This window comes from Lygodium microphyllum, chromosome 24 (assembly GCF_053477565.2).
Source record: "Lygodium microphyllum isolate KBCC chromosome 24, Lygodium_microphyllum_v1.1.10, whole genome shotgun sequence".
Lineage (NCBI taxonomy): Eukaryota > Viridiplantae > Streptophyta > Polypodiopsida > Schizaeales > Lygodiaceae > Lygodium > Lygodium microphyllum.
In genome coordinates, this window is record NC_141158.1 from 97019887 (window position 1) to 97046369 (window position 26483).

General features: G+C 37.5%; 1 protein-coding gene and 1 long non-coding RNA gene across 2 annotated transcripts in view; both read left to right on the plus strand.

The window, feature by feature from the left end:
- LOC148015400 (tropinone reductase homolog At5g06060-like) overlaps nucleotides 1-25013 on the plus strand; it is a 48125-nt gene extending 23112 nt beyond the window's left edge. Inside the window, exon 3 of the mRNA XM_087665403.1 lies at nucleotides 24990-25013. Within this exon, the coding sequence (XP_087521529.1) occupies nucleotides 24990-24998 (9 nt within the window). The 3' untranslated portion in view covers nucleotides 24999-25013. The remainder of the gene's footprint in view (nucleotides 1-24989) is intronic.
- Nucleotides 11646-12722, plus strand: LOC148015401 (uncharacterized). Its single transcript, XR_015688301.1, has 3 exons — nucleotides 11646-11701; nucleotides 12196-12503; nucleotides 12586-12722. It is a non-coding gene; the product is annotated as an uncharacterized LOC148015401 (long non-coding RNA).
- Nucleotides 25014-26483: the final 1470 nt, after the last annotated feature.

Genomic DNA, 26483 nt, shown 5'->3' on the forward strand with positions numbered 1-26483 from the left:
CTTGCTCATAATCTATCGCTCCTATGTGCTCCAACCATGTGTAGTCGCAATCCATATCGCTCCTATGTGCTCCAACCATGTGTGGTCGCAATCCATACGCATTACTCCTTTCTCAATCCTAAAAACATTCTTCTTGCTTGGTTTGGAGTCTACTCATATATGTTCTATCGCTCATCCCTTAGTGTCGTATTCTATGGTATCCATCTCTCCTTCTCTTTGGTCATTAAAGGAACAACAGTCCTTGTATTCATCGTTAGAGCCATCTGCATTAGACTGCTCGTCATCTTCTAAATCTTGATACAGCTCCTCCTTTTTGTTAATGACTAAGGTCCAATTGTACATCAAGTTTAAGTTGCACTTTGGTCCATCACCACTTAGGTTCATCCATGGAGAGGTTTAAGGTTAGCAGTTGGATTGCCTGCTAGCTTTTTTGTTAGATGCTCTAGGATCTCAAGGAGTTCTTGATTTTGCTGGGTATATGGAATTTGACAGGGTTTGGTCGTTTGTTTGAGCTTTTAGCCATCATGTAGACTGGCATTAAAGGTTCCCGTCTTTGGACTTACCAACTGCCTTAGTAGCCTACTTGTGATCCTCACCATCCGAGAATGGCACATCAATAGTGGCTAGCACATGCATCCAATCTCACTCATCTTCTAGACAAGGGATATACTTAGTCAATGGCCCATAAGATTTTTTAATCTGGGCATCACCCTTCAGCATGGCTAAGATGGCATCTAGGTCGACTGGTGTTGTCTTCTAAGTATCCAACTCTACCCTCACTGCTTCTGTTCTATTGCCTAAGAAGATTTGACCATTACCCCAATCCTCTATGACCCGTGCATTGCGCATCCAGGCCTGGGCCTAATAGAATGTCATAATCCACCCCCTTCATGACTATAAAGTCAATGGAGAATTGGACTCCTACGATCTTTAAGGGCCAATTCTTTAGCACTTCGAATGGCCTTACCTTCATTCCGTTAGCTAGCGTGATTAAACCTAGCATTCTCAAGAGGCGTGTTACCCCAAGCTTGGAGTACTATGTAGCTAAGCACACTAACTCATCCCCACGGTGTCTACAATTCCCTTTCTTATGGTATCTTCGAGAGCTAAGACCAGTTTGACAACATGCATTTCCTTGCTTTCCCAAAAAGCATTGACGTGCAAGGATTTGGGCATTGAGTGCAGCATTAGACTTGGTATTTCCATCTCTGCATCATGTTCGTGCAAGTCAGCTTGCTCCATCGAACCTTCAACCCATTGTTTCAGCTCTTGCCACATCGTCAGATGCTGCCTAAGCAAGTCTCCTAGGCTTAGCGTCATAAGGGTGGTCACTAGTGTGGTAAGGAGGTTGCTAGCTGCTTACTTTTCTCAAAATCCTGCATTTCCAGGCCAATAGCCTTGACTAATTTGTTGGCCCATAGTAGCATTCGAGCTCTATCTAAGTGGCACTACTTGTGGTACAGTCACATCTCTCGATTTTGATCATGCTGGTGAGCATAGCATGCTTATGCTTGAGAGATCATTGATCTCATCTTCCAATATGGGCTCAGTGTGTTTTAAGTGTTCTTGGGTCTCTTTCACCCACTCCTTCACTTGTTCGATGGCTTTGAGTTAGCACTTTTGGTTGGGGTACTCCCCGACCTTCGCACTTCCCTTCTCAGGCATCTTTGGAGCTGACATTTCTGCCTCTATATCTGTCACCTTTTTTCTAACCATTTTTAGCGTGACCTTTGCGTTTAGTTTCTACGACTCCTTTTTTATTGAGGCTACATTTAAGTTGCTAGGCCCTGGCAATGATATGCTGACCTGCTTTGTCTGCGCATTGGTCTCATGACTTGCAATGAGATGGGCATGGCCTCCCCGTCAAGTGTCTCGACACCAAACAACCCCAATGGAAGCTGAGCATTTTGGCTTGAACCTGTGTTGCATCTTTAAGATGTTGTACTCACTTTATTTTGATTGAAATACAACTTGATCGCTTTTTTTTTTAATGAGGCTACAATAGCATCCATAAATTTGTATGCTTCAATTCAACATTGTCTAGACCTTCCAAGCGCTTATGGGTGTGTACATAAAAACATGGCTTATAGTAAGTGAGTTTAATGTAGGAGATAGTGTAAAGAGACTTAAAATAATTTAACACTTGATGTTTATTGAGCATGAAAGAGACAAAGATCAATAGGAAGATTTCATCATCTTGGAATGTTTAGGAGATTGTGATTAGCATAGTGCACAATCGTCAAAAGGGACATCATAGTTGGAATCCTAACATTAAGAAAGGATTAAGAGACTTGAGGGGCTCGATGTGATCCATGAAGGAGAGAATCCATTGTTTCTTCCCTAAATAGGAAGTTTTATATAGAAGAGTGAAGGAGAGAAGCCAACATACTTTTTACTTCTCCCTTATGGAGATCTCTTTTTTAAATTTCCCAGTTGGTTGTGTCCTTTCCAAAAAGAATGCCCTTCTCTTTTGCTTGATTTTAGGCTTCTCTATTTTCTTGCGAAAAGAAAATTCAAATCTCCATTTAGCCTTCTAAATTGTTTTTCTTTCTTCTTATTTCTTCCTTGTTCTAAGAGCACTTTTACATTGTTTTATTGCATGTAATCGCTCATGCACTCTCAATGTCAAATTTACAAGCTATAAAATTGTGAAGTAACTAGTTTTTCAAGATGAATATATCTATACTTTCTCATCTTCAACATTTAATGTTTTGATTTTAAATTTGTGGGTTTTGCCATATTTAAATGTTATAAGTTAAATTTTTCTGAGTACACATGTTTAATGATGTGCAGATGTTCAAATGTGATAAATATTCACATTCCATTACTATAATTATATTTTTAATATTTTTTTACACATTACCTAACTTGTTTTGAGACATGTACATTATTTTACTTCAGTATAATATGCATGCATATCATTTATTCTAGTGGATTGAATAATGGAGACACTACATCCTCCGCCTTTGAGAAATCTCGAAGATGTCCTCATCTCAAGAGAAACTAAGGGTGCTATTTCATAAGGGTTGCCTCATTGACCCAAGGGGCATCCTCTTTATGAGGGTAATCCTTCCACTCTACAATGTGTTTTCTCAAGATTTAACTCCTTCAAGGCTTTTCTCTTATCTCCATGATCTTCTCAAGTTGCATTTTTAGGAATCCTTGGGGAAGCATGACTATTTGTTTGTAAAGTATACATTCAAGGTTTGGCACATAAGGCTTGAGTAGGCTCGGATAAAATACATTATGGATTTTAAGATGGGGTGGTAGTATAAGCTTGTAGGTTTGTTTTCCTATTACTTTGATCGTCTCATAAGGTCCATAGTACCTCGAATAGCTTCTTGTACTTTTCTAAGGATAGTAAGCTCTTTTTGGGGGCATTGCTAGTAAAATAATGTCATCTTTTATTGGGGGTAAAGGTGCTTGTGACTACATCGTTCTGTATTTACTGAAGGGAATGAGCCCAAAGTGGAAGCATGTGAGTGAAAGAAAGAGCTATGGTGGAAGGAGCAAGAGAGCAATAGCAAGAGATACAAGATGTGGAAACTCTAACAATCATAATGTGTGACCGGCCTTCCCTTATTCAAATGTTACTAAAAGAATAAAGAATGAATCCACCACCTACAGTGTATAGGTGTGTGGGTATTGTCAATGTAACTTATATATAAGTGGCTAGGCTGAAGTGCCTTTACCTCCAAAAAACCTCCTACTTAAAGGCAAATCTGCCCCTAGTGAGACGAGAATGAGAAAAAAGTGACAAACTACATATGTACATAAGTATAATAGGATGAGGACAAACGCATCTCATCCAATGCCCATCAATGTCCTAAGGAAGGAAAAATGCTCCACTAACAAACTTTTTGTGAGCAGATCTGCAAGATTTTGGTCATTTTACATATTGACAAGGTCAATAGACTTATCCTCAATGGCCTCTCTACTGAAGTGGTAATGCACCTCAATGTATTTTGTCTTCGCATGGGAGACTAGATAAATTGAATAGCGCTCATAGAATCTAAATGCAATGTAGGGACCATATCAATCATAACAAGGTTTATCACTAGAACTAGAGAGCCTCCTTACAAGCCTCAATAGTTGCAACATACTCGGCCTCGGTAGTAGAGAGAACCGTGCATTTCTATGCCTTGCACATCCAAGAAATAGCAACTCCAACAAAGGTGAAGACATAGTCAAAGGTGGATTTTCTACTATTTGCATGTCCTGCATAATCAAAGTCAGTGTACCCCACGACTCCTATATTCTAGCTACCATAATATATGCACATAGCTTATGTGCCCTTCAAGTACCTAATGATATCCTTTATAGTATCCGAATGCCATTTGTGAGGTGTAACCATATTGCATGCCACAACTCCCACTGCAAATGTTGTGTCAAGACGAGTGTCCATTATGACATATATCAAACTGCCCACTATGGATGCATAAGGAATCTTGGCCATCTCAGCCTTGTACTCATTAGACTATGGACAATCAACCTAACCAACATTCACACAATAAGGTAGAGGACATCCCATAGGCTTACCATCCTGCATATGAAACTACTCAAGGACTTTTTGGATATACTCCTTCTGTGGGTAGATAAAGGAGCCACTTAGGGTGATCTCATGTGATGTGCATCCCAAGAATATGCAAGGCATGTCCCATGTCCTTCATCTCAAAGCTCTTCTTGAGCTAAATTTTCAAGGCATCCAGCTCATGATGAGCTCTCCAAGCAATAAGTATATCATCCACATAGAGTACCAAAATCGTAAGGCTGCCATCACGAGCCTTCTTCGCATATAAATATGAATCCATAGCACTATGGCTATATCCCTATGAGTGCATAAAAGCATCAAACTTGTGGTACCATTCCCTAGGAGCCTACTTAAGCCATAAAGGCTCTTTCTCAACTTGCACACTAGGCATTCCCTGCCTTTTTTCTCAAAGCCCTTAGGTTACTGCATATAAATCTCATCATGCAAGTCCCCATGTAGAAAGATCATCTTCACATTTATTTGATAAAGGTCTAGGTCTAGTTGTGAGCAAACAATGTTGGTACCAAGCATAGGATTATCATTTTGACCGCAAGAGAGAAGAATTCATCAAAGTCAACACCATGTTCCTACTCAAAACCCTTAGCTACCAATGTGCCCTTATAAGTTGGCTTGGGGTGTCTAAGGATACTTTTCAACTTGTATATCCACTTACAGGGTAGGGCCTTCTCGCCATTAGGCAAAGGAACCAAATTTAGTCTGTAGTAAGGAGTCAAACTCCAACTCCATAGCCCTATAACCCAATGAGTAACTATCATCTCTATGCATGGCCTCATCATAAGAGAGAGGCTCACCTGCATCTATCACCATAACATAATCTATAGAGGGTGTAAATCAAGGTGATATCTAGCTTTAGTGGAGTATCTCAAAACAGGCTAATCTTGTACAACAGATGGATCCTGATCCATGAGAGCATCCAGTACTGCAAGCTGTCTAGCTAGGCTATATGGGAGCTAGAGACTCCTTCTAAAAGATCACCCTGTGTACCTCAACTACCTAGTCAAGCTACTTATACATCTTTTTCTCATGGAAAATAACATCATGGCTATGGATAACCCTACAAGCCTACTGATCCCATAGGTGATAGTCCATCTCACATGCATCCCCATAACCAAGAAAGATGCATTTCATGAACTTCGAATCCAACTTGTTATGCTTGTCCTTGGTAACATGGCAAAATGCCTCACAACCAAATATGCATAAATGAGCATATGATGGAGGTTTGCTAGTCCATACCTCCTCTGTGGCCTGGAAACCAATAGCGATACAAGAAGGGATTGGCTAATCAAGCGTATAACAATAGTAACTACCTCAGTCTAAAATTATTGTGGTAAGCTTTCCTAGCTAAGCATACTATGGAATCTTTCATGAATCATCATGTTTATATGTTTAGAAATACCATTCTAGGGAGGAGTGTAAGGAACAATGAACTAATGCTTAATACCCTACTCATTGCAAAACTTCTCAAATGCTTACAAGACATACTCACCCTCATTATCTGACCTTAGGCATTTCACCCTATACCTAAATTGGTTCTCAACAAGATAAAGCCAAGACCTTATGTGAGTAATCATCAATGAAGATGACAAAATACTTCACACCATCTAGCGACTAACAGTGGGACCATCTAGCAACTAATAGGGCATGGAACCACATAAATCTAGCGACTAACAGGGCATGAGCTCACCATTGTGCTTTATGCTAGACTTATTATGCATACTGCATGTCTATCTACCATATAAACAGTGATCACAAGACTCAAAACACTTATAATCTAGAGGCAAAAGATAATGCAAACTAATAAGAATTTTCATTCCTTTCAAAGACATGTGTCCAAGGCGATGACATGAAAGAGATACATGTGAAACTATAGCCATAGCTAAAACATGGTCAACTGACTAAGATACAGGCAAGAGATAGGTACTAGACTTAGCACCATGTGCAATAATAAGATTTCCATGGGAAATCTTCTATGAGGAAACACCAAAAGAGATAACACAGTCTGCATCATCTAAGGTGCTAGTAGAGATAAGACTCTTCATGAGAGCTAGTACATGATGTACATCATGAAGAGTAAACATGCTGTGTAAATCAAACTACATTTGGACATTACCAATAGCAACTATCTCTCCAATGCCAAGTCATTACCCAAATGGAGAGATCAAGTCATATATGATAGGAGTGAAACCACTCTCTATGCGGAGTCACATGAAAGGAAGCCCCTAAATCTATCAACTAACACTGAGTATATCCTAACAAAGCATCAATTAGTTGTGAAGCATCCAAGGAAGAGGTTGCCAATATGAGATCATTAGACACATCAAGATGCACCACATTAAGATCCTTAATCTTGATGCTAGACTTGCTAGGCACAATGTTGCGATCATCATTCTTGTCCTACACTTTACCCTTTCCCTTTTCACGTACATTTTATGGCACTATGGCTGAATATGACATGTTTTCCCATAAAGTAAAGACAATTAAGATTGGAATTATGGCCATGGAACTAGAGACTATCCACCTATCCTAGACTGAGACCTTTGAGAGGCTTTACCATGGCCATCCACCATGACCATTTCCATCCTATCAGCCTCTCACAATCAATGCATGTGATGTACAAAAAGCATCTACATTCTTTCCATTCACCTCTTCTATCAGGAGAGCAATCTCAACATCTATAATTTTAGCCCATCCTTAGCATATAGAGCCCTACGGGAAGTGTTTCTCCACGTCTCAAGTGGAGTACCAAGAAAAAATAAAGGATGCAAAAGATTCTTGAACTCAATCTCATGCAAAGCTTAATGGTTGATGATGGAGTGAAACTCATTTAAATGTGTAGACATAGAAGTCCCTTCCTTCATGCAAAGGTCCATCAACTATTGTAGCCAATACATTTGCCATGCAAGACTCTGCTTGTCATAGAGATTATTAATCTATGTCCAAAGCTCATATGTAGTCTAATTTTCAATTATAACATTGTAGTGAACCTACTTAGAGAGTGATAAAATAATTTTAGACTTGCATAGCTCATCCAGTTCATCCCAATCCTTGGCTATAACATTTTGATTTTGGCATCCTCATTTTTCAATGGTCTAACTTGCAATTTTTGTATTAAAACTACCATATCTAGGTCTTCTAATAGTTGTAGTTGATCCCATCTAGTTTCTCAATATTGAAGATAGTACTATCGTGAGAAGCACCAATCATAATGAGACCAAGAAAGTGTACAAAAGGGCACAACATGTTGTTGTAATTTCTTGCAAATTAGCCCCAAAGCCAGTGCCAAATCAAACATGAACAAGAGATACTACCAAAGTAATGAGCTATCCACGAACTATAATAAGCAAAAGACTGTCAAGACAAGATAACTACTCTCATAAATAGTATAAGAAATTGCAATTACAGCATGCTATAAATAGATTACAGTAGTAAGGAATCAAATCCAAGTATAAGGTATTACTAATAAATTGCAAATTGTAACTACTAGGGATATCTTACACAATGCACATGTATATACAAACAACTAGAAATCAACAAAGATGTGACTAGTACCCAAAGCTATCAAGCTCATAGTGTTAGAGTGGAATACATTCAATGGCAAGTAAGCTTCCCTATACATAAATCCAAATAGCTCCCATCGAAGCAAAAGTTAAATGCCAGACAAGCAAATAGAGCTCAAAACATTATGTGAATGGAATCCATATATCCAAGATACGTGCAGCACAAGTCGGGGGCATCAAACCCAAGTAGTCAACAAGACTCTTACTATAGCATCCAAAGATAGGAATGGACAACCTAGTCAAGTAGTTAAGCTCCAAAATAATTCAATTGCAAGTCAAATATGAAGCTCAATGTTTGTCATAGCATAGCCAAACATGTAGCATCCATATTAGACATGAATACATCCAATGGATGGTCTATGTATTATCCAATGATAATAGGCATAAACTATCTCAAATGAATGCTCAAGGAAATGATAGACAATGTCAAGAAGATCAAGCTTCAATGTGTTAGCTCAAGACCATGTTAGGAGAATAACCAAGCATGTGGCATCAATGGCATACATCATTGTATCCAATAGATATCTCAAATAGCATCAAATGACAATAGGCATAGATATTTACTATTAAAAAATGTTTGTTGCCTTGTTTATTCTAGTAATGAAATTCCTACACAAGCAGAGCACATGTGCACTCAAATCAGTCCCAAAGACATTTCATAGCATTGGCATAGCATCCCCAAGTGATCCAACATCAAATAGACATTCTGAGAGAAGCATAAGTTAGCTCCAAACAATGAGTTAATTGTTGTACTGAACTATATTACAACATGCTACCTTGTTTGCACTATCAATAGCTAAAGGTTAGTGGCTCAAAACCAATGCTCAATTTCAATGACCAATTTCGAGAGGATGCCCAATGATTCTCAATGATTTGAGCAAGTGTCTAAGAGCCATAGGATACAAAGAGACCAATGATCATGTCATATGTAAGGTAGCTCCATGCAACCATAAATCATGTTTGGCTAGTTGGGCCTACTGCTAGTTATGCTGAGGTCAATGGGACACAATGGAAGCTCAAGGGAGCCCAATGAAGCCCTAGAGAATACCAAAACAGACTAGGAAGCAAGTGAATAACAATACATACCACTTCAAGCTGAGCACATGGTTGCCTCATAAAACGTATGAACTGTAGGTATTATCCACAAGCTGCTTGGGTTAAGCTCCTCAATAATAATGCAATGGCTCTAATACCAATTGAAGGAAGTGAGTCCAGAGTGAAAGCAAGAGCTATGATGGAATGAGTAAGAGAGTTAGAGCAAGAGACACAAGATATGGAAACTCCAATAGTCACAATATGTGACCAACCTTTCCTTATTCAAATATCACTAAAAGAATAAAGAATGAAGTGACAGTGATGGGCGCCCACTACCTACAGTGTACAAGTGTGCAATTACTATCAATGTAACTAATACACGGGCAACTAGGCACAAGCACCTTTATCCCCAACATTTATTTCACATACCATGACCACACACATGTATATTGCAAGTGGTATGCACCCATTAGTATTACTTTATTATTTATTCTTTTTGTGACTTTTGAATTAAAAAATGTCACACATCGTGACTATTAGAGTTTCCACATGCAATATCTCTCTCTCTTGCTCTTTTGCTTCACCCACCATAGCTCTTACTTTGCTCTTGCTTCCACTTAGGCTTTACCTATCAATTGGCATCAAAGCCAACCATTCGAGGATCTTCTTCTTCATCCTTTGCTTTAGCTCGGATTCAAAGCTTTAACTCAAAATTTCATAGCAGAGCAGTTGCTTCTTTCTCCCAAGGTATGCATTGAGTCTTCCAACTTGTTCTAGCTTACTCACGGCTTTGTCGAAGAGCTTTCCAAGGCTTAGTTAAGCCTTTTTGAGTGCTTATTGAGATGAGGAGCAATCGTTCTATCCATTTTGAGTGGGTATGTAGCATGCTATTGAAGTCGTAGATAGTTATGGCAGCTTGACAGCACTGTCATATTTTTGCTACATCAAGGCGCAAAAAGTTTCAAAAAAGGCACTTGTAAGAAAATGATTAATTTGCTAATTAGTTGAGACTTTGGAAGAATGAAACTACCAAATTTGGTTGCTCAAATGTGATTAATGAATTCATGAAGAGGTCAACCATTAATTTCCTCTTATCTTTAATTTATGTCAAGGTTCACCTTTTCGATCGTTTTTGTCTTAAAACTTGGAAGGATTTGTATTTTAGAGATACATCTACCAAAATCATATTTGTCTACTCCCACATCTTCTTTTCACACACCAACCACTCTTTCACCATTCTCTTCTTTGTGCTCACTTTCTTATCACTGTGAGATTCATTTGTCATTTATTTGCTAAAATATTTAGCAATACCTCTACAAGTAATATAGATGCGAGCACACGCAAGTACAAACTTACCATCCAACTAGATCCAATTTATTCATCTTGGAGAAATATACATCATCGAGTACTAAACAAATGAGATGGAGGCTAATAGATTGTGAAAGCAAGGAAAGAAACATATAGATTTGTGGGTGGATAGAAATATTTATCCCAAGGATCCTTCCACAGGTAAACCTCTTAATTTTTTTAATATTCATGACTACGTGAGATATGTTAGGGAAGGGTGGGATGCTTGGCTATTGTACAATGTTATACTCTACATCTTACACATACTGGCTCAAATGAATGAAATGAAAAAAGTATTATTAATTGCACAAACAAGCATTTCTGAGCTTACAAATAAGTTCTAAAAAATGCTAATAAGTCATTACAAGACAAGCTAGCACACTTAAAGAAAACTCCAATAGGATTAAGAGAGAGGAAGAGACCATTAAAAAATATAACTAGCTTGTGTGTGTGAGTAAAGAAAAGAAGATTGAATCTTATAAAGAAATATGCATCTAGCATATCATGCATTAATATTCAAGAGAGTGAGAAGAGAATCAATCTTTTAAAAGAGACCATATATAAGAATGATATTTTGAGGATTCTAAAGTCACCTCAAAGCGTGGATTTGAGAGGCCCAACTCTCAAAGAATTGGTAAAGGACTTAAAGGACACATTAAAACGAAACAAAATTGTAGAGACATGTGATACTGTGGGTACTAGTCGAAAAGGTTATCGTGATATCTTTAGATTATGATTTAAAAATCTTAAATGTAATAGAATAACTGCATTTGGGTTGCCTCGAGCCTTTACAGTATCAATTGCAAGGACTTCCATGAATTGTAAGATTCCACATGTTTTTGGGGAATACATTCATATTGAAGCGTCTATGCCATAAGAAATACAAAAAGAAAATCTAGTTTTGAATACAATGCATTTAACAATATATGGTTGATCTAAGAAGAGTGTAGATTGCAATGGTTCGCTTGTATAGACTAGTGTTAGAGGAATGTCATGGTGTTCTAAAGTTTGCCTTGAAGTCAAATGAAGTACAAATTCAAAAAGGACAAAAGATAGAAAGAGTCAGCATATGCATCATGAACAGGGTATTATGGTGGGAGTCAAGCACCAATGCATAAGTTCCAGTCTGAGATGAAAATTTGGTGGGTTGGTGCAGCTCAGGTACCAATTGAGAATCATCAAACACTGAAATGGTTGTTCACTCATACAGGTATTCAAAACACTATTAAGTCTCAAAGTGAAGGATAAATGTTGGTGGTTGATAGGGTTGCAATTTTAACATGGAATAACACATAAGTATTGACTTAAAAACTATCAAATGTATTCTTGAAATATGTAATAGAAAAAATGGAAAATATCATTGTATTTATTGCATTGAAAGTTTTGGATCTAAAGATTGGAGCAACTTGCACCTTGCAAGAAGAGCCCCAACTAGATACTCCATAGATCTGAGTAAATATAAAAACAAGGAAGATATATGGGATCCCATTCTTTCAATTTCTCTTACAAATGTTCATATATGTACTTTACATGCAGAGATTAGAATAATTGACAAACTTCTCAGGTTGCATCTCGACTATGCATATTCCATTAAGCCCTTATCTTTATCATATGAGTGTATTGACAAATGTGAGGCATTACTCCTCTCCAAAATGGGTTTTCATGGAGGTCAAGTTCACTTAAGAAAAGATCCAACACTTTCAGGGAAAACAAGAGATGTCTTGGCTGATGTCTCAATGAGAGGCTCAAAAGCCAGACACTTTTTAGGAAAACATGTGAGCATTACTTCAGAGCATTGGAGAGAGCTATGTGGGATGACGACAAATGTTGCAAGCACACCATGACTTGCATTTCTAAGGATGGAGGTTTGGAGACACCTAGATGCCTTCCTAAAGCTCCTCAGGCAACAAAAGATAACCTACACATATCCAGAAGAGTTCAAATGTTCGATTACAAATGTTTTTCAAGCAATAAATGAGGCATAGGGAGAAAAGGATATCACAGTTTATTTGGTAAGAGAGAATATTTAATCCAAGCTTTCTTTGATAAAATTTCCAATGGCATAAAATGATCCTTACTCTTTTGAATTTGTAGCATATCCTTCATATCCATGGGCCTTACTTTGTGGAGGAGCAAGGCCCTTTAGTAACTTATAGCGGCCAAGGCATGGAAAATTTTCATTATCAAGCATGTACAAGTTTTTTTCAAAGCACAAGACATGGAGAAGGAGTTATAAAAAAGCAATGCTCTTCAGGAGCTATTCAATTGTTTTTTCAACAACAACTTCAAAGAATGAATATTAAAGATGACAATGAAACTTGAGAATTCATAGTATTTTTCAAGAAAGAAAAGTACAAAGCTAGCTCTCAAGAGCCTTTATATCTTCCTCCCCCTCAAGGATCTTTCCTCTATAACGTAGAAATTTTGTTCTCTTGTAGCCAACTATTGATTTTATATCATTTTGATTTGCTACCAAAGCATAAGATGAGAGGGCCAAAAAGTATCCTTCTCTAGAAACAAAGAAACCACAACCATAACCAAAAATCCTAATTGTTGATGTCTTCTCCAAAAACATCACCTTGTGTGCATTGTACTGTAACCCAGAGAAACCAAGTAGCCTTGTAAGTGCCTTGATACATAGTATAAGCCGTGTTGCTTCCTCTGAAAGATGTTATGAAATACCAAGAAAACATGGGGATCAATCCTTGATAAGTAATGGCCAAGTGCAACATCTTTCAATGAACTAATACTAGCTCTCAACCACCCTTTCCCCATCCTAAGAAGTTATCAAAACCTTCAATCTCCAACTGCAAAAAAGATGAATGTCAAATGAATGTTGAAATCAAACATATTAATGTATCTTACAAAATTGAATATAATAGTACCAATTTATTTTCATCATTATCTAGCCTATTTGTATTCCATATATTAATTGATGATTGTGCCTCATTGGTATCTTCCAATTCTTTAACATACTCCAACTCCTCATCAATTAATCGCATACTCTTCATTAGTAATCCCATACTCTTTCTCAGCATCCTTTGCCTTGTTAAAACAAAGAGAAAGAGCATCCCCTACATCAATCAACTTGTCATCTATAATTTCAGTATTCTAGTTTAAGTAACTCTTCTTTCGATTCATTTTCGACATCAATAATGCCATTTGCAGTATCGAAAGCCTCTACAATGATCATTGAGCAATAATCCTCCCTGAGATTGAAGAGCCTTTAGATGTGTAATAGCAGTGTGTATTCCTTGTCCTTGATAGGAAAAGTTGGAAGGGAAGGAACAGTATAGAAAGAAGAGGAGTCAGATACAATATCTACATTTACATGGTTTTCTTCATTATGGTCTCAGTTTTGAATTGGGCAACATCTAGTTTGCCGACAATATATGCGTCTTGCTCATGGTCCAAACATTCCTCTGCATCCTTGTCATTTGTCACCTCATTCAAAAGGCAAAAGGTGGGACGTTTTGGTTCCTCAATTTTTTGTTCATCACAATTGACAAGATATTTAAGAAGATTATATGCAATTAACGCAACTACTTTTGACACTCTTTTGACATAAGCCTGCATTTCCTAGAATGAGAAGAAGATAACAAATCCGGTGCACAAAACATGTCAAGAGAATGAGATGTACAGTTCCTTGTGAACAAAGCCTTCTCTGGAGAGGTGAGCTCGCAATAGGTATATGAACATATTCCTTTGCATCCTTTTCAACCACAGGAAATGCAAGACTTTCAAACTCCGCAAACTCATCCACAAAAAACTTCTTGCAAGAATTCAGGACATGGTCAATATCTCGATTAGGGTTGAAAAAATATCATTTGCAGTTCCATAGTAATGTAACTCCATGCCATTTTGAAGAAGAAAGTCTAGGATCCTTTCTGAGGGAGAAAACTCTGTGACCTGAGACAATCTAGGAATCCTCGATGGTGACTTGCCTTTGATTGGAGACTTCCTAGGCATTCCCACAATTTTGCTACTAAGCAAGGGGAAGAAGTAGTGGGAATTTCAAGTGAAATGGCAGGACAACCAGAGGCCCTTGACACTAAAGATGATCTTCTTCTTTTCCTATTTGGGGTGACCACATCTTGGGAGCCTACAATTTTTTCTGGTTTAGACATGGAAGGATGCACGATACGGCGTGAAAAGACACACTCAACCACACAAGGAATGGCTACTCACTTCATGTCATAGGATGCACGATGTGGCACAAAAGGACTAACCTGATCACAAGGAGAATGCCTTCTCACTTCATATCAAAGGATGCATGATATGGCACGAAAAGACCAACCCGATCACAAGGAGAATTCCTACTTGCTTCATATTGTAGGGTGCACAATACGGCACGAATAGACAAAGCCGTCCAAATGGGAAAAGGCTTCTCTCTTCATATTGTTGAGTGCTAATACGGCGCAAAAAAAACTGTGTCGATTGATGACTACCAGCCCTTGCTTTGTATTATGATTCACACAAATGATGAGATTGCACCTAGAATAGCATGAGGAGCTCAAAACTAGCTTAGCTAGATAATTTGCGACAAAAGTCAAAAATGCATGTTATACGTATTTATAGACAACAAGAGGGATTTGCCATGTGGACAGCCCTATCAATAGCCACGTGGATGCCTATGGAAAACCCTAGCCAATTATACAGTGCCACGAGTCACCTGCCTCACAAGTATAAAAGATCCATATTGGCTTACGTGGCTCATTTTTTACATCCACAATACGACGCGAACAATAATCCCTCCTAGATTGACTCTCTTGTCTTTTGTGTTGTATCTGCTTTGCTTTTACCCTTGCTTGCTTGTGAGCAACAATATGACGTGAACAATGATACAGAGCGAGGACCTCTTGCACTGCCAATGCTCTTCCACCATTGTGCCATATCGGTTAGCCCGGTTAGAAGGCTAATACTACTCCATTTTCTACAATCCAAGCCAAAGGTAATCAAAATGATACGACATGAATAATTTGTTTGCATGATCTCGATTTCCCCCTTTCATCCCATATTTGCACTACACAATAAGGTGTGAGAAGGTAATCAAAATGATACGACATGAATAATTTGTTTGTATTATCTCGGTTTTCTCCTTTCATCCCATATTTGTGCTACACAATACGGTGTGAGAAGGTCATCTGTGATCTTGCAGTTTGCTCTATTCACACCATATCTGCAATTTGTTATTCACCCTTGTGCGCTTTAAGAGAATCCCTACCACAAAGAGATCTAAGCGGTCTCCACTGTGTTCATAAATGGAATCCGAAGTGAAGAGCTTTACAAAGCCTTAGTGAACAACTCAAACCTATAAAGGGATGTGCTAGCTAGGGTCTTTGAAGAAGCCATACGAGTGGATGGTCTATACAAGGGAGAAGCTCAAGACCCACAACTCGAGACATCACTACCCCTAGAACCTTAGAAAGAAGTTTGGCCGCTAGTGAAGGATCCAACCAAAGCACGTAAGACAAGGGAAAGAATGTCGATCAGAGCTAGGAATTGGTAGACATGAAGCTAGATTTTGTCGTATCTGCAGTTCATTATTCATCCTTGTACGTATTTTCAATTCCTTTTTCACCCCTGTGCCTTTGCTGATACGGTGCAAGTACATCATGTGCAATCTATGGTTCGCTCCTTTTGTGATGTATATGCAGACACTTAGCTGCCCCTTTGATGTCACAGGATACAGCGTGAATAGGTCATGTGCAATCCCACAGTTTGCTCCTTTCATGATGTATCTGCAGTCGCTTATATGCCCCTTTGATGTTGCGAATACAGTGTGAATAGGTCTATTCAAAGATCACATATCTTTGCTTTCCCGCCGTATCTTACCCTATGTTGTTTTTAATTTTTAATTAGTCTACTTGTCATTTTGATTATTCTGCCTGTCATTTTCTAGTAGGTGATGGCAAGGACAAAGTAGACTGCAAGGAAGGTGTATATAGATAAGAAGGATAGTGAGGAAGAGCCAAGGCCATCAGTCGTTTCTCAAGCTTTCCCTCCTGAGATCCCTCCTACCCTTGGTTTCCCTCAATCTCCTGCTATGCAATCAAAGCAATCAAGTGCAGAGACTGTATGTTCTCCCCCTACCCATGGCAAGCTCCATTTTGTTGACAACCAACCCTTTGACCTTGCTGGACAGTCATCTCCTACAACTGCTAAGTTTCCAACCTCCCCTAGAGTACCTATTCAACAAATAGAGCAACCTGGACCCTCTTATGCTTGGTGCACAGATCGGATGCCGCAAGCGAGCGTAGTGAGCGTCAGAAGGTCCCCAAGAACAAAAGAACTCTACTTTTTGCACACAAATCAATGTAGAAGACTTGCACGACATGAACAAGAGACCAATTGGGTGCAATCTCCTCCCATGCCCCTATGTGAGCGCTCCACAAAGCATGTATTTTATGTATTAATCATCTTCAAGCTCAAATAATAGCCCAAATTACAAAATAGCACGCTTTAGCTTTTGAGTTTGCTTTTGTGCCAAATAGAGAATAAAGCTAATGGGCGGGTGCCCAAGAAGTCAGGCATACCCAATACAATGTCCAAATACAAATATCTAAATCGTGCACCCATGCGTATACAAAAATAATAAATAAATATCAAACGCCTTGATAAATAGGCGTGACAAAATATAGACCCCATGCCAAAGGTATGCACCCATCAAAAAATAGATGATAACTCGAATACACGTTATCCTCCAATGCTTTCCACCGCCACTGCTGCTATCTCTACACATCAATTGAAGCATTCACAATCGTTAGTAAAATAATACAATTAAACCGACAAAAGTGAATGCCTAGCAGTCTTTAGCTAAATAAATCAATTGGTTAGAAATCAATCCTAACCTTAATTTATCACGAGTGTGCACTCTAAACTCATAACATTTATTAATTTAATATGTATTTTGCGGAATCACCCACTATGGAATCACCCATGTACACACTAAATTAACAAAACGCCCGAAAAGGATAAGCGTCCCCATCGACTTCTTGCACAAAGAATCCACTTTGTGTATAAGCCCCGGTAATAAAAGTTTACAGAATCCACCGTGTCATATGTCTCCTGGCATCATACCCCCGGGGTGGGATAGCAATTGTCCTCAATTGCTATTAGCTCAATGTGGAGCTAACAGAGTGGGGAAAGCATTTAAGTCTCTAGCGTGCATCCATTGGGCCTCTTCAACATGATGGTTTTAAACTTGACTAGATATCTAGAATATCTACGGCCAGTTCTAGTGGTCATAAAGTCAGTATCTATAATAGCTTCAAGCTCAAGGATTTCAGTCTCTTCATCTAGTAAAGGTGGGTTTTCATAGATAGGGTGTACAGGTAATTGGCCTCTAAAGGGTCATAATAAACTAATGTGAAAGGTGTTGTGAATTTTCCAATGTGGTGGTAGTTCTAGCTTGAATGCATTGTCATTGATTTTGTGAATGATCTTGAATGGTCCATAGAATCTAGGTGCTAATTTCACAACTGGGTGTTTATCTACACTTTGTAATCTATGTTTTTCTATACATAACCAAACATAGTCATCAACTTTAAAATTCATAGCCTGTCTTTTCTTATTGGCTTGTTTTGTATATGATTATTGGGCTTTAGCAATCATATCTTTAACTTCATCAAAAATAGTGGCGTGCATGTTAGCAATATCATCAGTAATCTGAATTTTATTTGATAATGATCCAATAGGTGTAGGCAATCTATAACCATAAATAACTTCAAATGGTGCTTTCTTTGTAGCTGTGTGTGGTGTATTGTTATATGCAAACTGAAGTAAATGTAGATATGTATCCCATGTATGCGGTTTTGAAATAGTATAAGTATGTAAAAGATCTAAAATAGTACACTGTTAGTAGCTTCTGTTTGACCATTTGTTTCAGGATGAAATACAGATGAAAAATCAATCTTTGTTCCTAAGTTAGCAAACAGAGTAATCCAAAAATTATTACAAAATCTAGAATCACGATCAGAAATAATAACTTTTGGTAAACCATGGTTAGTAAACACAGTTTTCAAAAACAATTGAGCTACTTGAGATGCTATTAAAGTTTTCTTGCATGGAATGAAATATGCTTGTTTGCTAAGCCTGTCTACAACAGTCCAAATCATGTCATGGTTAGCTTTAGTGTTAGGTAAACCAGTAATAAAATCCATAGAAATCTGTTCCCATGGTCTTGATGGAATAGATAAAGGCATCAGTAAACCATACTGTTTACCATGGTGTCTTTTAACTCGTTGACAAACTAAACGTTCAAATACAAAGTTAGATACATCAGTGTCCATATGTGGCCAATAAAAATCTTCAGTCAATGTACGCAAAGTAGATATAATACCTCTATGACCTTGATATGGAGGACAATGAATCTCATTCAAAACAAAAGATCTAAATGGAACTGTAACACATAATCTCTTTTCATAAAACATGAAACCATTATTGTAAAACAGTGAATCAATAGGAATCCAATTATTTGCAACTAATTTATTCCAATCAGCATGAAAAGTAATATCACGATAATAAGTATATTTCATAGGGATAAGAGAATTAAATGATATCATAAAAATATTATGAATTGTTGGTCTTCTACTCAAAGCGTCGGCTACTACATTCTCTTTTCCTGGTTGATATTGTATAAGAGGATGAAAACTCTGAATGAAAGCTGCCCATTTGATATGTCAGTCAGATATTTGGGGTTGACTAAAGAGATGTCTAATGCTTTGTTGATCAGTCTTAATCATAAACTCAGAATCCATTAAGTAATGTTTCCATTGTCGTAAGGCTTGTACTACAGCTAGCAATTCTTTATCATATGTAGAATATTTAAGTTTAGATGGTTTCAGTTTATAACTAGAATAGGCTATGGGATGATTATCTTGCATAAGTACGGCTCCTATTCCAGATCCACTAGCATCAGTAACTACTAAAAATAATGGTCTATTGAAATTAGATAGTTGTAATACAGGAGCATGGGTTAATGCATGTTTCAATAAATCAAAGGATTTTTGTTGATTATCAGTCCAATTATAAACAATACATTTCTTTAAAAGTTTAGTCAAAGGCAATGCAAGTAATGAAAAATTTCGCACAAACTTTCTGTAAAAACTAGCAAAACCTAGAAAAGAACGTAACTCATGCACATTTTTGGGTATGGGCCAATTTAAAATTGCTTCTATCTTTTTAGGGTCAACCTTAATACCTTCTAATAAAACAATATGACCTAGATATTCAATTTCTGTTTGAAAGAATTCACTCTTTTCTGGATTAGCATACAATTGATTATCTTTTAACAACTTGAAAACTAAAGATAGATGTTCATAATGCTCATTTTCATTTTTATTAAATACTAATATATCATCAAAGAATACTATAACACTGCTAATATTTCAAAAATATGCGATTCATCATTTGACTAAATGTAGCAGGTGCATTAGTTAGACCAAAAGGCATCACTAGAAATTCATAGTGTCCAAATTGTGTTCTAAATGCAGTTTTGAATATATCAAATTTATCCAATCTCACTTGATGATAACCAGATTTAAGATCTATCTTACTGAATATGGCAGAACCTTGTAGTTTATCCATAAGATCATCTACCCTAGGAATTGGATATCTATTTTTAACAGTAATTTTATTCAGGGCACGATAATCAATGCACATGCGATAAGTATTATTCTTTTTCTTTACCAGTAAAACAGGTGCGTCAAATGGAGAACTACTAGGTCTAATTAATCCTCTGTTTAGCAATTCTTCTACTTGATTTTGAATTTCTTTCTGTTCAATTTGGTTATGCCTATATGGTGCTTTACATGGTGGTTGTGTACTAGTAATTAAATCTATTTTGTGATCTTCAAGACGTGAAGGTGGTAGTCCAGGTGGTAAATCATCAGCAAAACAATCTTTAAATTGAGCAAGAAATTATTTATGCCTAGGATGCATATGTTTTTCTTTAGCTTGAAGTTCATTCACCCAAATTAAATAAGATTTGCTACTTTTACGTAATGCACGTTTAGCTTGAGTATGAGTAAGCAGTGGAAAATTATTAGAAACGTGCATACCATGGAGTGTAATTTGTTTTCCTTGAAAATAAATTTTTATTGAATGCGTGGAATAATCTATGTCAGGATTATACTGATGACGCCAAGGCATACCTAGGATAATATTACTAGACTGCAAATGTATAACTAGGAAATTTCTACGTTCAGTGTATTCACCAATTTTAATTTCTAAGTTATGCACCTCTTGTGTTCCATTATATCTTGTGCCTAGGAATGCTGCTTTAATGCGATAATGTGTAGAAACAGTTTGTAAATTCAATTCTTTTACTAACTTTGCAGAAATAAAATCATGTGTGCTACCATCATCATGTAAAATAATCTTTTCTTTTCCATGCACTAAACATTTCATTGTCAACAAAGAATGGGGAGTTATTCATCTTCCATTGCTCCAAGATAATTGTCTTCCATTACATTTCCTCACGTTCTTCATCTTCCATTGCTTCAAGATAATTGATATTGGCAGGTGGCTTTTTCGATTGGCAATTGGCTGCTAGATGTCCAGGTTGATGGCATTTGTAACAAACTATAGATTTGGCTTTAGATATATTGTTGGCAAAGGCAGGAAGTCTAGAAATATTGGGATTTGGCTGTGAGGATGACTTAGGGTTTGGATTGGTACTTGATGGCAAAGCAGGTGGTCGTATCCAAGACTTACGGAATATAGATGGAAGAAAACGACTTTGATTGAATCTTCTAAAATTTGAATTGAATTGCTTGGAACCATAGTTACCATTAGCTTGAAATTGTTGTGGACGCTTGTCTCTTCCTCGAATCTTGTCTTTAGTGTCATGAGCCAAAGAAATTGCATCCTCAAGGGTTATAGGTTTGAACATATTGACTTCAACATAGTAATGTCCAAGTAGGCCAGACATAAACTTACGTTTGTGAGTCGCTTCAGGTACATCTTCGAGCATTCAGAGTTGCAGTTAAGCATTCCAAAAACGTTCAGTGTATTGGGAAATAGGTTCACGATCTCTTTGATGTAGAAGATCCCATTGCTTTATGGCTTTTTCATGGAATTGAGGAGGAAGGAAATTCTGCAAAAACTTCTTTTGGAAACTCTCCCAGGTAGTGGGACAATCAATGCTCTTGCGAACCACAGTCCACCATAGAGATGCTCGATCAACTAAATGATTAGTGACACATTTAATTTTATCTTTCCCAACGTATGTCTCTTCATGAAAGTAATCATCAAACTGACTAATAAATGCAAGTACAATCTTTCCATCTCGAGATCCATTGAAAATACGGAATTTGAAATTTGTTTTACTTATCTTTGTTTCTTTGCGAATGGATTGAGCTTCGAGCGTCGCATCGATGGTATGTCAGATAAGATCTTTGGATTGCGGTCCATCTTTGTCGGTGGTAGATCATTGCAGATTGGCCAATTGAACTTGCAAAGCTTGTCGAGCTCTTCGTTCTTCATCAAGCTGCATCATAATCAAATCCAATTTTTGTTCCATCGTAGGTTCAGGAATATCGCCTTCAGTCATTAAATCATCTATATTTTGTTTCGTCATTCTGTAAAAATCCAAAAGACCTCACTCTCTCAAAATCTGATTAGTGGGATGAGCGTAGCTCAAAGTCAGGTATACAAGACTTATAAATTTTTGTTTGGCTTTTACGGTCTTTATCTTTTGCAAATGCGGGATTTGTTGTCTTCGTAGAAACTGCGTATGAACTACATATGACTTTCTGCGTTTGATGAAATTGGTTCAGCAAGTCTGCGTGTGTGAACAGAGTCTTCCAGGGAGCAATTCCGTAATTCTGTGCTTCTGTGCAGGAATAGTTTTTATAGGAGTTATTGAAGTAAATCAGTAGTGACTTCTGTGGACTTAGGTGACTTGCAGAAAGAAGTGAACTTGGAGGACTTGCTTAGTAGACTTGGTAGACTAGAAGTAACTTAGTGGTAGGGCCTGCGTGATCGTCGTGTCTAAGAGGATGTCTGCTGCCATTTTGACGCCAACGAGTACATATTCTTGCCGTTTTTTGACAAATTTTGTTGCTGAAGCTTTTTAAAGCTTCTTATTCAGCTTTTTACTAAAGCTTGATAAACTTTGAAGTAAAGCTTGTGGATATGGAAGCTTATCTGTTCTCTGTTACAAAACGACTTGTAGAAGGAGCTTTCCTTGTGGTCCTCCGCCTCCTCAAGCTGGTCCTTCGCGATCAGAGGCTGCAGATAGAGGTTCTTGACCGCCAGGAATCCACCCGTATCGCCGTTCGTGATGAAACTGACTGTAGAGCTCGATTGTTCCAGGAGCTCCGCCTTCACGCAAGATGGGTAGCGATTGGAAGCTCTCGATCCCAGCTTCGCTCTGATACCACTGATGCACAGATCGAATGCCGTAAGCGAGCGTAGTGAGCGTTAGAAGGTCCCCAAGAACAAAAGAACTCTACTTTTTGCACACAAATCAATGTAGAAGACTTGCACGACATGAACAAGAGACCAATTGGGTGCAATCTCCCCCCATGCCCTTGTGTGAGCGCTCCACAAAGCATGTATTTTATGTGTTAATCATCTTCAAGCTCAAATAATAGCCCAAATTACAAAATAGCATGCTTTAGCTTTTGAGTTTGCTTTTGTGCCAAATAGAGAATAAAGCTAATGGACGGGCGCCCAAGAAGTCAGGCATACCCAATACAATGTCCAAATACAAATATCTAAATCGTGCGCCCATGCGCATACAAAAATAATAAATAAATATCAAATGCCTTGATAAATAGGCGCGACAAAATATAGGCGCCATGCCAAAGGTATGTGCCCATCAAAATATAGATGATAACTCGAATACACGCTATCCTCCAATGCTTTCCACCACCAGTGCTGCTATCTCTACACATCAACTGAAGCATTCACAATCGTTAGTAAAATAATACAATTAAACCGACAAAAGTAAATACCTAGCAATCTTCAGCTAAATAAATCAATTGGTTAGAAATCAATCCTAACCTTAATTTATCATGAGTGCGCACTCTAAACTCATCAACGTTTATTAATATAAATATATATTTTGCGGAATCACCCACTATGGAATCACCCATGTACACACTAAATTAACAAAACGCCCGAAAAGGATAGGCATCCCCATCGACTTCTTGCACAAAGAATCCACTTTGTGTATGAGCCCCCGTAATAAAAGTTTACAAAATCCACCGTAAAACCTCAGAGAATCCACCGTGGCACGAAATCCACCGTGTAATATGCCTCCTGGCATCAATGCTCATGGAGGAGAGCCTTCCAAGCCTAAGAGAAAGAGAAGGTCCATATTTTATTATGTTCAAAAGTGTTTTAGTGAGATAAGGAAGGCACAAAGAGCTACACACCATATCATTCCAAAGACAGCTTTTATCAAAGTTGTCAATGACATTTCTGATAGATTATCAAGGGTGTCCACTGAAGCTGGCATGCAAAAGAAATGGCATCTTGTATCCATTCTTTGTCTTCAAGAGACAGCTAAAGACTTTGTTATTGACTTTATGAATGATGCTTACATTGTTGCTACTCATGCTCATAGGGTGACTTTAGTATGGTCAATAGAATCAAGTACAGGTTCGACAAGGTATTGAGGCCCTTGCCCACTACTGATAAAAAAGCCTTTGAGATGCTTAACGTTTTGCCAAAATTGTCGAGGAGAGTGAAAGGTCTAATGATCGAGGAGGTGACACATTTATACCAAACAAAGACGCTTCCCAATGCTTCAAATAAGAAAAACCACAATAGGTTAAAGAGTCTGAGGATGAAGTTTGCAATATCATTGTCCTTGGTACTGTCAATCTAAAGAGAATGGGGGAGGTATATGGGCAAATGGTTATCAATGTTTCTTACACTTCTGCAAAAGAGGACTATCTTAGTATATCTCTTGAGGGCAAGTCAATGCTTGTTAAAAAAAGATATTCAATTGTATGATTCTGTAGCCTTTTGTTGCAAAAGGTAAGGCATTTTGACTCTCAAATTTTTTAGTACATGGTATGATTGTATTGTTCATTGCAAATAACACTCCTTTGTTTTTGTTATTGGTTTTAGGGCATTGATTGCTTCCCTCAACCAAAAAATCTCTAAAATTATATTTATTGTTGATCCACTGTTATTAGTGGAATTGTTTTCAAGATCTGGTTCAAACATAGAAATATTTTTCCAAATGTTTAATTCAATCACAAACTACCATATTCATTTTCCTTATGTTGAAAGGTATGCAATTTCACAAAGGGGTTAATGTATACTTCTTTGTTGTATTCATTTCTTACGAACATTTTACTTTGCAGAGAATATTGGAGCCTCGTATATATTGATATACTCACTAGAGAAATTATCCTCATGAACTCTCTTAGTGTTATCCATAGCTAAGTAAAAATGTGTGTTGAATCGAATACTGCTTACTTTTTTTTATTGTTTATTTTATTTGATTGTCTATTTTAGTAACATGTTTCCATTTGCAGTGCTGGTAGGCTCATGGCTGGCTACCTTTTTGGACATCACATATGAGGATATTTCTGATGCTCAAAAACCATATAGCTTTCTCCAACAAGAAGTACCCTTGCAAAGTGATGCACATTCTTATGGATAGAGAGTGATTTCAAATGTTTACAGGACAATAGATTCAAAGATACTCACGATAGATGGGGTTAATGTAAGTATTTTTCACATTGTTTATTTTTTTAGGAACTCGTCTTTGAGTTTTCCAACTTATTACATTTTTTCTTGCTGTGCCAAGATTACCCCAATTCATACATGTGGTGGATAAGGGAGTGATGTATTGAGTTGATTTTGGATAGAGCAATCACACAAGTCGACCCTAGCTCCCCTCCACAAAAATCCTCAACTAAGAGTAAGGGTAAGGGCAAGGGCAAGTCATTTGGAAAGACTACTAAGGTGAACTCCAAAAAGAAAGAAATGCCAATACTTTCTCCTATGGAGTCTCTCCTATCTCCTTATCAGCCAAAAGAGAAGAGGACCCCTGTCCAAGTCAAATTCTTCTAGCAACCAAATAAAAAATTCACTATAAGGAGATTAGATACCTTTGCAAAAAGTGATGAAGAAGTTGTAAAGGCAAAAGAAGATAAATAGATACAAAAGGAAACTAGAAGGAATCTCCATTGATATTTTGTATCCTTGTATATTTTCACTTCAATTTTGTAACTCTTGATTCAATGAAAAGTTTTTTATCCTATGTAAATGTAATCAATGTTTTTATATTTATGGCTCAAAACTTACAATTGTGGGAGGCAAGCAACATATACAAGAGAAAGAGCATTCAGCTCTTTTCTCAATTACCTTACCATTGACTTTGAACTTATATCCAGGGGATGTATTGTCTAGCAACTCCAAGGTATCCCTTACATCTTTAAGACTCCAATTGGAAGTGACATTTACCTCCTTTTCTTCTTCATGTCCTATAACTTGCACCTTAAGTTTGAAGGACATGCAAACTATATCAGAATCCAAGGGAATCCAAATGCCTAGTTTAAGTTTGTATCTCCTATAATCGAAGCCCAAAGAAAGAGTTTGTCGTACAATATTATAACACAAAGACAAGGATTAGGGACATACAATACACCTCATGGTATCACTCTTATGGTTATACTCTCTAGATTTCCAAAGCCTTCCTATAATGTTGTCTAGTTTATATTCTGCGAAATTTCTACTTAGCCAAGTTACCTTTGTCCTTTGTTTTAAAGCAGGCCATAAAGATACGCAAGGGTATAAACCATGATATGCATATTATTCTTAAGATCCTTCAATTTGTTATGGACTTTTGAATATCTTGAAATATTTTGAATTTAAAATTTTGCATCATTGCCTTATCAGGAATCTCCAAATTTAGAGATGACAAACCTAGCAATGGCAAATCCTCGATATGTCCATATGTAACTTCTCTAGTAGGGAACCACATATTATGCATAATATATAAAAATCCTTCTCTCACTAAAAGA